The sequence below is a fragment of the Magallana gigas genome, chromosome 8 (assembly GCF_963853765.1).
Source record: "Magallana gigas chromosome 8, xbMagGiga1.1, whole genome shotgun sequence".
In the NCBI taxonomy this organism is placed as follows: Eukaryota; Metazoa; Mollusca; class Bivalvia; order Ostreida; family Ostreidae; genus Magallana; species Magallana gigas.
Genome location: NC_088860.1, coordinates 26,307,351 through 26,325,424, shown reverse-complemented (window position 1 = coordinate 26,325,424; position 18,074 = coordinate 26,307,351). Strand labels below are relative to the sequence as shown.

At 34.7% G+C, this 18,074-nt stretch overlaps 1 protein-coding gene across 1 annotated transcript; it reads right to left on the bottom strand.

Annotated features, from left to right (window-relative positions):
* Positions 1–973: 973 nt before the first annotated feature.
* Positions 974–16,741, bottom strand: LOC136270871 (uncharacterized). The gene is made up of 7 exons (XM_066069743.1): positions 16,542–16,741; positions 16,324–16,431; positions 16,055–16,136; positions 15,706–15,833; positions 15,573–15,605; positions 4,743–4,802; positions 974–1,075 (listed from the first exon to the last, which is right to left on the bottom strand). The coding sequence occupies exons 1-7, from the start codon at positions 16,657–16,659 to the stop codon at positions 987–989; spliced, it is 618 nt and encodes a 205-aa protein (XP_065925815.1). The 5' UTR covers positions 16,660–16,741; the 3' UTR covers positions 974–986.
* Between the last annotated feature and the right edge of the window lie 1,333 nt (positions 16,742–18,074).

Genomic DNA, 18,074 nt, shown 5'->3' with positions numbered 1-18,074 from the left:
CCTTGTTTATACGCTAATTCTGGGAGAACAAATCAACTACTAGTATGTTTTTACATCAATATTTAGAGTCACCATTTTAACGTGACTGCGCCGATGACTATCAGAGGTAAGTAAAGAGATGATATCAGTAGTAAATTGTCTGAGGGTTCATCAGTCTAAAACTAGTACAAGTTTTAGTGTGCAATAAATTTATACACAAGTTTTTCAATCCGTCCATCCGAATTTTTCTTTCAGACCGGGAGCTACATACCTGCAGCTTATCATACACAAGAAAAGCATACGTTTACAGATTAAACAATTTATTGTTTAAATTTGGTTGTTAATTTCGTATATTTAAAGTTAATTATCCGTTTTTTAAATGATTGGAGTAGGACAGACCATTGGAACACCCATTTATAAAAGTGTCAATACTGAACTCAGGCTCATTTTCGCCCCGTGTAATTTTCGCCCATATACACTTGCAAACAGGGTTATACATTTTGTCCCATCTTGAATTTGCCTGGGCACTGTTGTATTTTAAGAGATATAATTTGAGATATTGGAATTGCCTGCAAACAACGAGGGCGAAAAGTCTATCTGTCTACAAATAACGTTAACAATGGATTTGCTGATAAATATAGATTCACATCTCTATTAAACTACATGTATAATTTACAAGTTAGGTGTTGTTAATTACAATTTCACCAATTGTAAAACTATATTTATCAAGTAAACTATGTTCTGCAATCATAAATGGGTTTTTTTTCAGTGTTATTTAAAGTTTTCCCTTCTGAAACATAGATGACCGCGTTAACTATGGTGTACATTTGTGAAATATAGATTGACATCGTTAACAATAGCGTTCTGTCCGTAAACTAGTTACAGCCGTTAAACCTAGTTTCAAGACAGTGAAACTATGATTAGCTGATTTGTGAATTGGCGTGCCATAAATCACATTAATGTATTGTTGCATAAAACATTATATAATGATAATTCTGACAATTATGTTACGAGTTTTTGACATGAAACAATTTACCTTGAGGCTTCAGGGAGGACGTTTGTAATTCAGTACCAGTTTCCCCTGAACCAGTTCCCTCTGAAAGGAAACAAGAGGCCCACGGGCCACATCGCTCACCTGAGGAACAATAGGTATGATAAAATCAGCTTAATGGAGTCATAATACAAACTATCTGGACAATGTACAATAATACATGTAGATCCTGTATAGATATAATCCATTTCCCCCCCTGGATATTCTTATGTTTATAATCATTAGTCCCTTTTCTAGCAGGATGATTTTATAGTCATATCACATGTTGAGTATTGCAGTTCTCGAAAAGATCCTTAACAATTGTTTATATATGGGATATAAACCTACATCAAACTCTGAACCTTCTTTTGAGGCCGAAGAATTGTCCTGGGACCAAAGTCTTAACAATTATAAAGAATCATCTGGCTGATTAGTTTCTGAGAAGAAGATTTTTAAAGATATACTCTATATATTCCTATGTAAAACTTCGACCACATTGTGGCCTTACCCTACCCCCGGGGGTCATGATTTTCACAACTTTGAATCTACACTACCTGGGAATGCTTCCACACAGGTTTCATTTTTCCTGGCTGATTAGTTTTTGAGAAGAAGATTTTTAAAGATTTACTCTATATATTATTTTGTAAAACTTTGACCCCAATTGTGGCCCCACCCTACCCCCAGGGGTCGTGATTTTCACAACTTTGAATCTACACTACCTGAGGATGCTTCCACACAGGTTTCATTTTTCCTGGCTGATTAGTTTCTGAGAAGATTTTTAAAGATTTACTCTATATATTATTTTGTAAAACTTTGACCCCCATTGTGGTCCCACCCTACCCCCGGGGGTCGTGATTTTCACAACTTTGAATCTAAACTACCTGAGGATGCTTCTACACAAGTTTCAGCTGTCCTGGCTTTATGGTTCTTCAGAAGAAGATTTTTGAAAATTTCTAAAAAAAAAATTCATAAATTCCTAATTATCTCCCTTTGTAAAAGGGTGTGGCTCTTAATTTTCACAATTTTGAATCCCCTTTGCCTAAGGGTGATTTGTGCCAAGTTTGGTTGAAATTGGTCTCGTAGTTCTTGAGAAGATGTTGAAAATGTGAAAAGTTTACTGACAGACGAGACAAAATGTGATCAGAAAAGCTCACTTGAGCTTTCAGCTCAGGTGAGCTTAAAAGGATTATAAATGCAACATTACAAATTATAATGGAACAAAAGGTATTCAAGAAAAGTTATAAAAAGTAAGTAAGAACTTCGAATTGCTATACATATCACGATATTAAAGCAAACGACTGATACTCATATGACACTATAACAGCAAAGTAAATTTTTAAATAAATTTGTGGAAAGACAGTACCATGCTGCATAGAGGTTTAAAGTCATGTAAAGTTTGTTATCGAATATCAACAGATATTTATATCTAACTTCGGAATTCAAACACCGGACTATTGACCCTAATTTATCATGTCTAAACGTGACAGGATCATTTAAAAAATTTGCTTTTTAAAATACATGTATACACTAGCGGCAGATCTGTAGCTCCCAGTCTGAAAAAAATTCGGATGGACGACGCGAGAGCTACAGCACCACCCATTGTAAAAATTGTGTATTTATTGCGCACAAAAACGTGCGCTAGTTTAGGACTGGTAAACCTTGTTTATACGCTAATTCTGGGAGAACAAATCAACTACTAGTATGTTTTTACATCAATATCTAGAGTCACAATTTTTACGTGACTGCGCCGATGACTATCAGAGGTAAGTAAAGAGATGATCGCGGGCATGTTAAGGCTTCCCGATGCGATATGTAAAAAGTCACTTGTCTGTACTTCATACGATATGACGTCATAATTAACTTTGACGTCACGATCTGCATTCATGTCGATAGTTCTCAGGGAATGTATCTTAACGTTAAAAGTGAATTATATCAAACCAGTATAATACCGCATGTTTCCTTTATATAGATGCTGCAGTCAATTCTAGACGTACAGAATTCATTCATATTAAAAACCAGTATCAAATAATCGGCAGTTTTAAAGCTTCGTTTTAAGTAAAAGACTATTTATAAACTAGTGGTTTGGAGACTATCCCTGCTACGTGTAAACAACTGAATGAAGAAATTTTAATGCATGTAAAACCAGCTTGGCGCAGGTGAAAGATCAACACAATTTTAGAATATTTTACGTAAAATTGGTAGAGAATATAAGTACCAATGTGAATCGTGCTGCGGAAACCTACGGATTTACCCCAATTTTTTGTAAATCGCTTTTGATTAGTAAAAATGTGCATTATTTTGATGATTTTGTGGAATGTTTCAACAATATGTTCTATAAACGAAATATCTATTTCTTTCCCAAGCAAGAACTTCAAAGTTTATGACTTAACAAAGGATTTTTCTTAAAAATATGTATGATTTAATGTCATTAATCACCTGCGCCGATGCGTTTTAACTAGATCATTTGCAATATTAGGATTCGCCTGTCACGTGATTACGAAGTACATATGACGTCACAAAAATGCATCAAATATAATGTTTAACATTGATGTCAATAAATGTAACATAAATTTAAAGAAATACTCCCGTTAAACTAATTTTTGCCATGATTCAAATAATATCGTTTTCCAGCCGTATTTTAGCATCGGGACGCCTTAACAATGCTGCGATATCAGTAGTAAATTGCCTGAGGGTTCATCAGTCTAAAACTAGTACAAGTTTAAGTGTGCAATAAATTTATACACAAGTTTTTCAATCCGTCCATCCGAGTTTTTTTTTTCAGACCGGGAGCTACATACCTGCAGCTTATCATACACAAGAAAAGCATACGTTTACAGATTAAACAATTTTGGTTGTTTTTAAAGAATTTTTAAGCAACAAAAGGTCAACAAAAGAAGCATGCTGGCCTTTTTTTGGTTTTGAGAATGTCTGATTAAAGTTTCTTATCTAAACGATATGGCGAGGAATGACCTCGGGTGACCTTTTCTAACACTCAGTTTAAATTGACATTCAGCAAGAATAAAATAAAAAGTTGTTAATTTCGTATATTTAAAGTTAATTATCCGTTTTTTAAATGATTGGAGTAGGACAGACCATTGGAACACCCATTTATCAAAGTGTCAATACTGAACTCAGGCTCATTTTCGCCCCGTGTAATTTTCGCCCATATACACTTGCAAACAGGGTTATTCATTTTGTCCCATGTTGAATTTGCCTGGGCATGGTTGTATTTTAAGAGATATAATTTGAGATATTGGAATTGCCTGCTGACAACGAGGGCGAAAAGTCTATCTGTCTACAAATAACGTTAACAATGGATTTGCTGATAAATATAGATTCACATCTCTATTAAACTACATGTATAATTTACAAGTTAGGTGTTGTTAATTACAGTTTCACCAATTGTAAAACTATATTTATCAAGTAAACTATGTTTTGCAATCATAAATGGTTTTTTTCAGTGTTATTTAAAGTTTTTCCCCTCTGAAACAAAGATGACCGCGTTAACTATAATGGTGTACATTTGTGAAATATAGATTGACATCGTTAACAACAGCGTTCTGTCCGTAAACTAGTTACAGCCGTTAAACCTAGTTTCAAGACTGTGAAACTATGATTAGCTAATTTGTGAATTTGGCGTGCCATAAATCACAGTAATGTATTGTTGCATAAAACATTATATAATGATGATTCTGACAATTATGTTACGAGTTTTTGACATGAAACAATTTACCTTGAGGCTTCAGGAGTGACGTTTGTAATTCAGTACCAGTTTCCCCTGAACCAGTTCCCTCTGAAAGGAAACAAGAGGCCCACGGGCCACATCGCTCACCTGAGGAACAATAGGTATGATAAAATCAGCTTAATGGAGTCATAATACAAACTATCTGGACAATGTACAATAATACATGTAGATCCTGTATAAATATAATCCATTTCCCCCCTGGATATTCTTATGTTTATAATCATTAGTCCCTTTTCTAGCAGGATGATTTTATAGTCATATCACATGTTGAGTATTGCAGTTCTCGAAAAGATCCTTAACAATTGTTTATATATGGGATATAAACCTACATCAAACTCTGAACCTTCTTGTGAGGCCGAAGAATTGTCCTGGGGCCAAAGTCTTAACAATTATAAAGAATCATCTGGCTGATTAGTTTCTGAGAAGAAGATTTTTAAAGATTTACTCTATATATTCCTATGTAAAACTTTGACCCCATTGTGGCCTTACCCTACCCCCGGGGGCCATGATTTTCACAACTTTGAATCTACACTACCTGAGGATGCTTCCACACAGGTTTCATTTTTCCTGGCTGATTAGTTTTTGAGAAGAAGATTTTTAAAGATTTACTCTATATATTATTTTGTAAAACTTTGACCCCAATTGTGGCCCCATCCTACCCCCAGGGGTCGTGATTTTCACAACTTTGAATCTACACTACCTGAGGATGCTTCCACACAGGTTTCATTTTTCCTGGCTGATTAGTTTCTGAGAAGAAGATTTTTAAAGATTTACTCTATATATTCTTATGTAAAACTTTGACCCCCATTGTGGTCCCACCCTACCCCCGGGGGTCGTGATTTTCACAACTTTGAATCTACACTACCTGAGGATGCTTCCACACAGGTTTCATTTTTCCTGGCTGATTAGTTTCTGAGAAGAAGATTTTTAAAGATTTACTCTATATATTCCTATGTAACCCCCATTATGGTCCCACCCTACCCCTGGGGGTCATGATTTTCACAACTTTGAATCTACACTACCTGAGGATGCTTCTACACAGGTTTCATTTTTCCTGGCTTTATGGTTCTTCAGAAGAAGATTTTTGAAAATTTCTAAAAAAAAAGTTCATAAATTCCTAATTATTTTCCTTTGCAAAAGGGTGTGGCTCTTTATTTTCACAATTTTGAATCCCCTTTGCCTAAGGATGATTTGTGCCAAGTTTGGTTGAAATTGGTCTCGCAGTTCTTGAGAAGATGTTGAAAATGTGAAAAGTTTACGGACAGAAGAGACAAAATGTGATCAGAAAAGCTCACTTGAGCTTTCAGCTCAGGTGAGCTAAAAAGGATTATAAATGCAACATTACAAATTATAATGGAACAAAAGGTATTCAAGAAAAGTTATAAAAAGTAATTAAGAACTTCAAATTGCTATACATATTACGATATTAAAGCAAACGACTGATACTCATATGACACTATAACAGCAAAGTTAATTTTTAAATAAATTTGTGGAAAGACAGTACCTTGCTGCATAGAGGTTTAAAGTCATGTAAAGTTTGTTATCGAATATCAACAGATATTTATATCTAACTTCGGAATTCAAACACCGGACTATTGACCCTAATTTATCATGTCTAAACGTGACAGGATCATTTTTAAAAAATTGCTTTTCAAAATATACACTAGCGGCAGATCTGTAGCTCCCAGTCTGAAAAAAATTCGGATGGACGACGCGAAAGCTACAGCACCACCCATTGTAAAAATCGTGTATTTATTGCGCACAAAAACGTGCGCTAGTTTAGGACTGATTTACCTTGTTTATACGCTAATTCTGGGAGAACAAATCAACTACTAGTATGTTTTTACATCAATATTTAGAGTCACCATTTTTACGTGACTGCGCCGATGACTATCAGAGGTAAGTAAAGAGATGATATCAGTAGTAAATTGCCTGAGGGTTCATCAGTCTAAAACTAGTACAAGTTTAAGTGTGCAATAAATTTATACACAAGTTTTTCAATCCGTCCATCCGAGTTTTTTTTTTCAGACCGGGAGCTACATACCTGCAGCTTATCATACACAAGAAAAGCATACGTTTACAGATTAAACAATTTTGGTTGTTTTTAAAGAATTTTTAAGCAACAAAAGGTCAACAAAAGAAGCATGCTGGCCTTTTTTTGGTTTTGAGAATGTCTGATTAAAGTTTCTTATCTAAACGATATGGCGAGGAATGACCTCGGGTGACCTTTTCTAACACTCAGTTTAAATTGACATTCAGCAAGAATAAAATAAAAAGTTGTTAATTTCGTATATTTAAAGTTAATTATCCGTTTTTTAAATGATTGGAGTAGGACAGACCATTGGAACACCCATTTATCAAAGTGTCAATACTGAACTCAGGCTCATTTTCGCCCCGTGTAATTTTCGCCCATATACACTTGCAAACAGGGTTATTCATTTTGTCCCATCTTGAATTTGCCTGGGCACTGTTGTATTTTAAGAGATATAATTTGAGATATTGGAATTGCCTGCCGACAACGAGGGCAAAAAGTCTATCTGTCTACAAATAACGTTAACAATGGATTTGCTGATAAATATAGATTCACATCTCTATTAAACTACATGTATAATTTACAAGTTAGGTGTTGTTAATTACAGTTTCACCAATTGTAAAACTATATTTATCAAGTAAACTATGTTTTGCAATCATAAATGGTTTTTTTCAGTGTTATTTAAAGTTTTTCCCTTCTGAAACAAAGATGACCGCGTTAACTATGGTGTACATTTGTGAAATATAGATTGACATCGTTAACAACAGCGTTCTGTCCGTAAACTAGTTACAGCCGTTAAACCTAGTTTCAAGACTGTGAAACTATGATTAGCTAATTTGTGAATTTGGCGTGCCATAAATCACAGTAATGTATTGTTGCATAAAACATTATATAATGATGATTCTGACAATTATGCTACGAGTTTTTGACATGAAACAATTTACCTTGAGGCTTCAGGAGTGACGTTTGTAATTCAGTACCAGTTTCCCCTGAACCAGTTCCCTCTGAAAGGAAACAAGAGGCCCACGGGCCACATCGCTCACCTGAGGAACAATAGGTATGATAAAATCAGCTTAATGGAGTCATAATACAAACTATCTGGACAATGTACAATAATACATGTAGATCCTGTATAAATATAATCCATTTCCCCCCTGGATATTCTTATGTTTATAATCATTAGTCCCTTTTCTAGCAGGATGATTTTATAGTCATATCACATGTTGAGTATTGCAGTTCTCGAAAAGATCCTTAACAATTGTTTATATATGGGATATAAACCTACATCAAACTCTGAACCTTCTTGTGAGGCCGAAGAATTGTCCTGGGGCCAAAGTCTTAACAATTATAAAGAATCATCTGGCTGATTAGTTTCTGAGAAGAAGATTTTTAAAGATTTACTCTATATATTCCTATGTAAAACTTCGACCCCATTGTGGCCTTACCCTACCCCCGGGGGTCATGATTTTCACAACTTTGAATCTACACTACCTGAGGATGCTTCCACACAGGTTTCATTTTTCCTGGCTGATTAGTTTCTGAGAAGAAGATTTTTAAAGATTTACTCTATATATTCCTATGTAAAACTTTGACCCCCATTGTGGTCCCACCCTACCCCCGGGGGTCGTGATTTTCACAACTTTGAATCTACACTACCTGAAGATGCTTCCACACAGGTTTCATTTTTCCTGGCTGATTAGTTTTTGAGAAGAAGATTTTTAAAGATTTACTCTATATATTATTTTGTAAAACTTTGACCCCCATTGTGGCCCCATCCTACCCCCAGGGGTCGTGATTTTCACAACTTTGAATCTACACTACCTGAGGATGCTTCCACACAGGTTTCATTTTTCCTGGCTGATTAGTTTCTGAGAAGAATATTTTTAAAGATTTACTCTATATATTCTTATGTAAAACTTTGACCCCCATTGTGGTCCAACCCTACCCCCGGGGGTCGTGATTTTCACAACTTTGAATCTACACTACCTGAAGATGCTTCCACACAGGTTTCATTTTTCCTGGCTGATTAGTTTCTGAGAAGAAGATTTTTAAAGATTTACTCTATATATTCCTATGTAAAACTTTGACCCCCATTGTGGTCCCACCCTACCCCTGGGGGTCATGATTTTCACAACTTTGAATCTACACTACCTGAGGATGCTTCTGCACAGGTTTCAGCTGTCCTGGCTTTATGGTTCTTCAGAAGAAGATTTTTGAAAATTTCTAAAAAAAAAATTCATAAATTCCTAATTATCTCCCTTTGCAAAAGGGTGTGGCTCTTTATTTTCACAATTTTGAATCCCCTTTGCCTAAGGATGATTTGTGCCAAGTTTGGTTGAAATTGGTCTAGTAGTTCTTGAGAAGATGTTGAAAATGTGAAAAGTGTACGGACAGACGAGACAAAATGTGATCAGAAAAGCTCACTTGAGCTTTCAGCTCAGGTGAGCTAAAAAGGATTATAAATGCAACATTATATAAATAGTGCCTGTTTGGGAGGGTAACAGTTGAAATTGACACCCCGAGAAAACCATTGTCAACCGACGCGAAGCGGAGGTTGACAATGGTTTTCGAGGGGTGTCAATTTCAACTGTTATCCTCCCAAACAGGCACTATTTATTTTGTTATACTGAATGTCTTTTTAAAAATTTTTAAGAAAATTGTACTGCTTTTATATAGGAATAACGTGAATTCTACAGCGAACCGTACGCGCATAATTTTCGCGCATGTAACATTTTTTAATGTTACCCGTTGCCAAGTGCGTTGCTAACGCTGAGGGTAATAGTAAATATTATTAACTGCGTCTTAACCAATCAGATTTCAGTATTTAACATGAAAGTATAACAATACAAATTATAATGGAACAAAAGGTATTCAAGAAAAGTTATAAAAAGTAATTAAGAACTTCAAATTGCTATACATATTACGATATTAAAGCAAACGACTGATACTCATATGACACTATAACAGCAAAGTTAATTTTTAAATAAATTTGTGGAAAGACAGTACCTTGCTGCATAGAGGTTTAAAGTCATGTAAAGTTTGTTATCGACTATCAACAGATATTTATATCTAACTTCGGAATTCAAACACCGGACTATTGACCCTAATTTATCATGTCTAAACGTGACAGGATCATTTTTTAAAAATTGCTTTTCAAAATATACACTAGCGGCAGATCTGTAGCTCCCAGTCTGAAAAAAATTCGGATGGACGACGCGAAAGCTACAGCACCACCCATTGTAAAAATCGTGTATTTATTGCGCACAAAAACGTGCGCTAGTTTAGGACTGATTTACCTTGTTTATACGCTAATTCTGGGAGAACAAATCAACTACTAGTATGTTTTTACATCAATATTTAGAGTCACCATTTTTACGTGACTGCGCCGATGACTATCAGAGGTAAGTAAAGAGATGATATCAGTAGTAAATTGCCTGAGGGTTCATCAGTCTAAAACTAGTACAAGTTTTAGTGTGCAATAAATTTATACACAAGTTTTTCAATCCGTCCATCCGAATTTTTCTTTCAGACCGGGAGCTACATACCTGCAGCTAATCATACACAAGAAAAGCATACGTTTACAGATTAAACAATTTTGGTTGTTTTTAAAGAATTTTTAAGCAACAAAAGGTCAACAAAAGAAGCATGCTGGCCTTTTTTTGGTTTTGAGAATGTCTGATTAAAGTTTCTTATCTAAACGATATGGCGAGGAATGACCTCGGGTGACCTTTTCTAACACTCAGTTTAAATTGACATTCAGCAAGAATAAAATAAAAAGTTGTTAATTTCGTATATTTAAAGTTAATTATCCGTTTTTTAAATGATTGGAGTAGGACAGACCATTGGAACACCCATTTATCAAAGTGTCAATACTGAACTCAGGCTCATTTTCGCCCCGTGTAATTTTCGCCCATATACACTTGCAAACAGGGTTATTCATTTTGTCCCATCTTGAATTTGCCTGGGCACTGTTGTATTTTAAGAGATATAATTTGAGATATTGGAATTGCCTGCCGACAACGAGGGCAAAAAGTCTATCTGTCTACAAATAACGTTAACAATGGATTTGCTGATAAATATAGATTCACATCTCTATTAAACTACATGTATAATTTACAAGTTAGGTGTTGTTAATTACAGTTTCACCAATTGTAAAACTATATTTATCAAGTAAACTATGTTTTGCAATCATAAATGGTTTTTTTCAGTGTTATTTAAAGTTTTTCCCTTCTGAAACAAAGATGACCGCGTTAACTATGGTGTACATTTGTGAAATATAGATTGACATCGTTAACAACAGCGTTCTGTCCGTAAACTAGTTACAGCCGTTAAACCTAGTTTCAAGACTGTGAAACTATGATTAGCTAATTTGTGAATTTGGCGTGCCATAAATCACAGTAATGTATTGTTGCATAAAACATTATATAATGATGATTCTGACAATTATGCTACGAGTTTTTGACATGAAACAATTTACCTTGAGGCTTCAGGAGTGACGTTTGTAATTCAGTACCAGTTTCCCCTGAACCAGTTCCCTCTGAAAGGAAACAAGAGGCCCACGGGCCACATCGCTCACCTGAGGAACAATAAGTATGATAAAATCAGCTTAATGGAGTCATAATACAAACTATCTGGACAATGTACAATAATACATGTAGATCCTGTATAAATATAATCCATTTCCCCCCTGGATATTCTTATGTTTATAATCATTAGTCCCTTTTCTAGCAGGATGATTTTATAGTCATATCACATGTTGAGTATTGCAGTTCTCGAAAAGATCCTTAACAATTGTTTATATATGGGATATAAACCTACATCAAACTCTGAACCTTCTTGTGAGGCCGAAGAATTGTCCTGGGGCCAAAGTCTTAACAATTATAAAGAATCATCTGGCTGATTAGTTTCTGAGAAGAAGATTTTTAAAGATTTACTCTATATATTCCTATGTAAAACTTCGACCCCATTGTGGCCTTACCCTACCCCCGGGGGTCATGATTTTCACAACTTTGAATCTACACTACCTGAGGATGCTTCCACACAGGTTTCATTTTTCCTGGCTGATTAGTTTCTGAGAAGAAGATTTTTAAAGATTTACTCTATATATTCCTATGTAAAACTTTGACCCCCATTGTGGTCCCACCCTACCCCCGGGGGTCGTGATTTTCACAACTTTGAATCTACACTACCTGAAGATGCTTCCACACAGGTTTCATTTTTCCTGGCTGATTAGTTTTTGAGAAGAAGATTTTTAAAGATTTACTCTATATATTATTTTGTAAAACTTTGACCCCCATTGTGGCCCCATCCTACCCCCAGGGGTCGTGATTTTCACAACTTTGAATCTACACTACCTGAGGATGCTTCCACACAGGTTTCATTTTTCCTGGCTGATTAGTTTCTGAGAAGAATATTTTTAAAGATTTACTCTATATATTCTTATGTAAAACTTTGACCCCCATTGTGGTCCAACCCTACCCCCGGGGGTCGTGATTTTCACAACTTTGAATCTACACTACCTGAAGATGCTTCCACACAGGTTTCATTTTTCCTGGCTGATTAGTTTCTGAGAAGAAGATTTTTAAAGATTTACTCTATATATTCCTATGTAAAACTTTGACCCCCATTGTGGTCCCACCCTACCCCTGGGGGTCATGATTTTCACAACTTTGAATCTACACTACCTGAGGATGCTTCTGCACAGGTTTCAGCTGTCCTGGCTTTATGGTTCTTCAGAAGAAGATTTTTGAAAATTTCTAAAAAAAAAATTCATAAATTCCTAATTATCTCCCTTTGCAAAAGGGTGTGGCTCTTTATTTTCACAATTTTGAATCCCCTTTGCCTAAGGATGATTTGTGCCAAGTTTGGTTGAAATTGGTCTAGTAGTTCTTGAGAAGATGTTGAAAATGTGAAAAGTGTACGGACAGACGAGACAAAATGTGATCAGAAAAGTTCACTTGAGCTTTCAGCTCAGGTGAGCTAAAAAGGATTATAAATGCAACATTATATAAATAGTGCCTGTTTGGGAGGGTAACAGTTGAAATTGACACCCCGAGAAAACCATTGTCAACCGACGCGAAGCGGAGGTTGACAATGGTTTTCGAGGGGTGTCAATTTCAACTGTTATCCTCCCAAACAGGCACTATTTATTTTGTTATACTGAATGTCTTTTTAAAAATTTTTAAGAAAATTGTACTGCTTTTATATAGGAATAACGTGAATTCTACAGCGAACCGTACGCGCATAATTTTCGCGCATGTAACATTTTTTAATGTTACCCGTTGCCAAGTGCGTTGCTAACGCTGAGGGTAATAGTAAATATTATTAACTGCGTCTTAACCAATCAGATTTCAGTATTTAACATGAAAGTATAACAATACAAATTATAATGGAACAAAAGGTATTCAAGAAAAGTTATAAAAAGTAATTAAGAACTTCAAATTGCTATACATATTACGATATTAAAGCAAACGACTGATACTCATATGACACTATAACAGCAAAGTTAATTTTTAAATAAATTTGTGGAAAGACAGTACCTTGCTGCATAGAGGTTTAAAGTCATGTAAAGTTTGTTATCGAATATCAACAGATATTTATATCTAACTTCGGAATTCAAACACCGGACTATTGACCCTAATTTATCATGTCTAAACGTGACAGGATCATTTTTTAAAAATTGCTTTTCAAAATATACACTAGCGGCAGATCTGTAGCTCCCAGTCTGAAAAAAATTCGGATGGACGACGCGAAAGCTACAGCACCACCCATTGTAAAAATCGTGTATTTATTGCGCACAAAAACGTGCGCTAGTTTAGGACTGATTTACCTTGTTTATACGCTAATTCTGGGAGAACAAATCAACTACTAGTATGTTTTTACATCAATATTTAGAGTCACCATTTTTACGTGACTGCGCCGATGACTATCAGAGGTAAGTAAAGAGATGATATCAGTAGTAAATTGCCTGAGGGTTCATCAGTCTAAAACTAGTACAAGTTTTAGTGTGCAATAAATTTATACACAAGTTTTTCAATCCGTCCATCCGAATTTTTCTTTCAGACCGGGAGCTACATACCTGCAGCTAATCATACACAAGAAAAGCATACGTTTACAGATTAAACAATTTTGGTTGTTTTTAAAGAATTTTTAAGCAACAAAAGGTCAACAAAAGAAGCATGCTGGCCTTTTTTGGTTTTGAGAATGTCTGATTAAAGTTTCTTATCTAAACGATATGGCGAGGAATGACCTCGGGTGACCTTTTCTAACACTCAGTTTAAATTGACATTCAGCAAGAATAAAATAAAAAGTTGTTAATTTCGTATATTTAAAGTTAATTATCCGTTTTTTAAATGATTGGAGTAGGACAGACCATTGGAACACCCATTTATAAAAGTGTCAATACTGAACTCAGGCTCATTTTCGCCCCGTGTAATTTTCGCCCATATACATTGCAAACAGGGTTATACATTTTGTCCCATCTTGAATTTGCCTGGGCACTGTTGTATTTTAAGAGATATAATTTGAGATATTGGAATTGCCTGCCGACAACGAGGGCGAAAAGTCTATCTGTCTACAAATAACGTTAACAATGGATTTGCTGATAAATATAGATTCACATCTCTATTAAACTACATGTATAATTTACAAGTTAGGTGTTGTTAATTACAGTTTCACCAATTGTAAAACTATATTTATCAAGTAAACTATGTTTTGCAATCATAAATGTTTTTTTCAGTTTTATTTAACGTTTTTACCTTCTGAAACATAGATGACCGCGTTAACTATGGTGTACATTTGTGAAATATAGATTGACATCATTAATTTATTTCCCTTTATACAGTATCATTATTACCATAACAATACCATAAACCTTTAAACAGCTCTTATCTAAACAAATTATCATCATTATTATTCCACGCAAAAAAGTAAATGGCAATAATCACAACCGATTTCAAATGTATGATGAATATATATTACATGGGCATTTCAACAGTACCAAACGTGACTATTTTTCATATCATACGGGTATAACTATTGTTTATCCTCTTACGGGGAACTTAAAAAATTTACTATCAGAATAGTTAATCTTTTTAAAATTTTAATGCACTCAGTTTGTTATATAGATACTCATAAAAGACAGCCATATTGTAAATTGAAATTGTAAATTTGGTTGTTGTAAATAAAAAATTAAAATCATATTGTAAATCTAATATTTACACCCACCCAGTAAAACCAACATTTACAATATTATGACATGGCTATTACGCTAGTTACACCAGCCAATCCATACATTGCTAAAAAAAATAATAATAATAAAAAAATCGAGTAAAAGGAATAAACCAACTACAAGTACTTTATGCTACCAAATATTTGGGCGACATCTGATGAAATCCCTTTGAATTTCATTTATTTCTTTGATGTAAGAGAAACGGAAACACTGAAAAAGAATTTTAATGTCAAAGTTACAAACCACTAAACTAAAAAGGTTATTTAAAGAAATCTATGGTTTATTCCCCGAAGATGACGGCTCGAGGACATAACCTTTGTAAAGTGAAGAGTGTCGATTGGTCTGTTAGATCGTTACTTTTCTTATAATAATTTGTTCTTCATTGTGCATAATACTATTACTCTTTTTTAGCGAGAAACACAAAAGTAGAGAAACTGTTTCATTTTTAAGAGTTCTAGCAGTGTCACAAAGTGAGCATCAGAGCAACTATTATACCCTAGCCATGTAAATCTGTTCTGTGACTTAAAATAACAAGAAATCTCCTTGGATAAATTACCTTGTTGGACTTTAACAGCTGTTTTTCTGATTCCTGTGAGAAATAAATATTTTTTTCTTATCTTTTCTAGAGAATATGATCAAAATGTGTATGCAATATTAAAAATAAATGGAAAAAAAAGTTTTATACACACCTCGACATGATCTACGGCGAAGGAATACCACTAATAAAAGTATTACGGCAGTTAAAACACAGGTAACCAATGCAACAAGAGCAAGTTGAAGAGAGGTGTCTGCATTGGTCTGATTGTTCACCAGAGCGCTGTTCATGAAGTAAAATAGAATCATTATTCGATTTGAATTATATGTCACTTATAAATTTACTTAACATTCTGAGTCATCATTCCATTCAGTAATTGAGTGTTTAATATCTGTTTTATATGGACAAATATTTGTTTGGTGTTACATGTAGCATCGGTCTAGTAGAGCAAAATGCAGTCATATTGAATGTGATAAACGAAACACCAACAACATCGTACATACTTTGTGAAATTTTTCAAAACTGTGCAGCCAGGCTCCTCGGTGAAACATTGTTCAGAAAAATTCAAATCTAGACAAGCTGGGACTTTAAATAAATAAATGATGAATGAATGATTTTTCTTTCAAAACATTAGATGTGACAAATTTAATATACTATTGAAATGCTATAAATAATTTATTTTTGAAAAACTGAGATAATAACTTTCGTTTAAAAAATTAACTAGTATTGGACAATATTTCAGAAAAAGACCACAGGAAGATAGTATACTTACTTTTGTAAACTCGTTCGCTCAAGTACGTGTAATCTGGGCATCCTTTGACGAAGTCCTTGCAGTCGACTTGGTTTAGGTACCCCATTCCTCCTAATTCCCAGCAATTACCTGGTATCGGTTATTATTGATATTGAAAGAGAAGAATATCATCACATTAAAAATCGAAATTGATGTCAGTTATATTTGTTGATGAATTGCTTTGCAATATTTTGTTTCACCTTTCTCTGTCTTCATGCTTGCTCTATCGTAACAAAACTCAACAAAATGGGTCCTCTCGGCGTTAGGGATACAGTAATAATGGTTTTTCGACTTGTTGCCTACAACATTACAATTCATCCTCAGGGACGCGGACGTCCATGCCGAGTTCGTCCGTGGACAGGTAAACGTTTGGTAGACAATCAAGTCCTCTCTGTAACCGGGTACCTGCCAAAGTACAGAGTTATAATAATATACTGACGGACCTTAAAATCTCACTGCCTGAAACTTCCTGTATCGGTCGGCATTTTATTCAAATAACTGACAAACAAATTATATCTTGTATATAATCAACCATGTCAAATAATAAATGTTTATTAATTTTTAACAGTTTTTAATTAAAAAGAGAGGCTACAATTGAAATAAATGTCAATGGATGGGGGAGGAGGGGGATGGCTGGGTGCACGTAAAAAATGCGGGTTTGGTCACTGATACCGGATATGGCCTGGAGACTAACAAACACTTCGAATGATGTTTGAGCAATGAATATTCTGCCATTTTCTTGCGGGTTCTGAGTCTACGGCTGGTGGCAACGCAGAGCTCGTTCACAAATGCTTGATTGGACTGTACGAAATAATCATGATGATGTCAGACTCAGTGTATCACAGGAGTCGATTTGCCTGCTTCTTTAAGCTAACGTACTTATGTACATAAACAGTAATTTATTAGTTCCTTTTCATAATCAATTTATTAATAAGTTAAAAGAAAGGTGTTAAAATTAACAATAAAATGCTTTCCCTGATGATTTATGCGGGTTATGAAGGTAGCGATTTTTTCTACAATGTTGCTACCTTCATATCCCGAATGAATCACCAAATGTTTAAATAATGACTCCACGTTTTTCTATATATTTTGTTTTTAAAACAATGTTAGTTCTATGATTACAAAATGGTTGTTATATAGATAAATTTGTGAAGAACTTCACAAGATTTGGTATGGGATATGATGTACATGTACAATGTATATCCATCTCGTTGTATCGGTTTCAGTTTCCTAACATGTATATAGGAAGGCGTCATAGATACCTGACCTGTTTTAAAGAATGTGAGAGAAATCCTTTGTTAAGTTTAAACTTGATAAGAAGAGCTGTTGAATTTTCATGGCTTAAAATTCAAGGTGCAGTACAAAATGTGGGTATAGGATTTCATAATGAACAACATACATAATAAAGTAGCTGTCTGTTGCCTATATAGGTAACCCCGATTTATAGGGAGTGAACACTAAGACCTTAATTATTGTTAAGTTATTATAGCATCATTAGTGATGGGAGAAACCCCAACATTTATGCACATAAGATCATCATGAACAAGTACGTCACATACATACAGACAGACAGGTGTTGACAGGACACTAACAGAATTTTGTTTCATTATAAAGTTCAACAAGCGAAGTGATAAAACTATTCTTCTCCCCATTACTTTCTGGTGATCGTTTCTGCTGTTCTCTTTGATATGATTATAAAGAATTCTCATATTCACTCCTTCAACATATTGTAC

What these genes read in the sequence shown, in the direction of transcription:
- LOC136270871 (XM_066069743.1), bottom strand. Translation starts at nt 16,659, where the DNA reads ATGAATTGTAATGTTGTAGGCAACAAGTCGAAAAACCATTATTACTGT. An exon ending in TCGCCGTAGATCATGTCGAG is followed by an intron (nt 15,606 to 15,705) that starts GTGTGTATAAAA and finishes TATTTCTCACAG; the next exon opens with GAATCAGAAAAACAGCTGTT. An exon ending in GTCACTCCTGAAGCCTCAAG is followed by an intron (nt 1,076 to 4,742) that starts GTAAATTGTTTC and finishes GTTTCCTTTCAG; the next exon opens with AGGGAACTGGTTCAGGGGAA.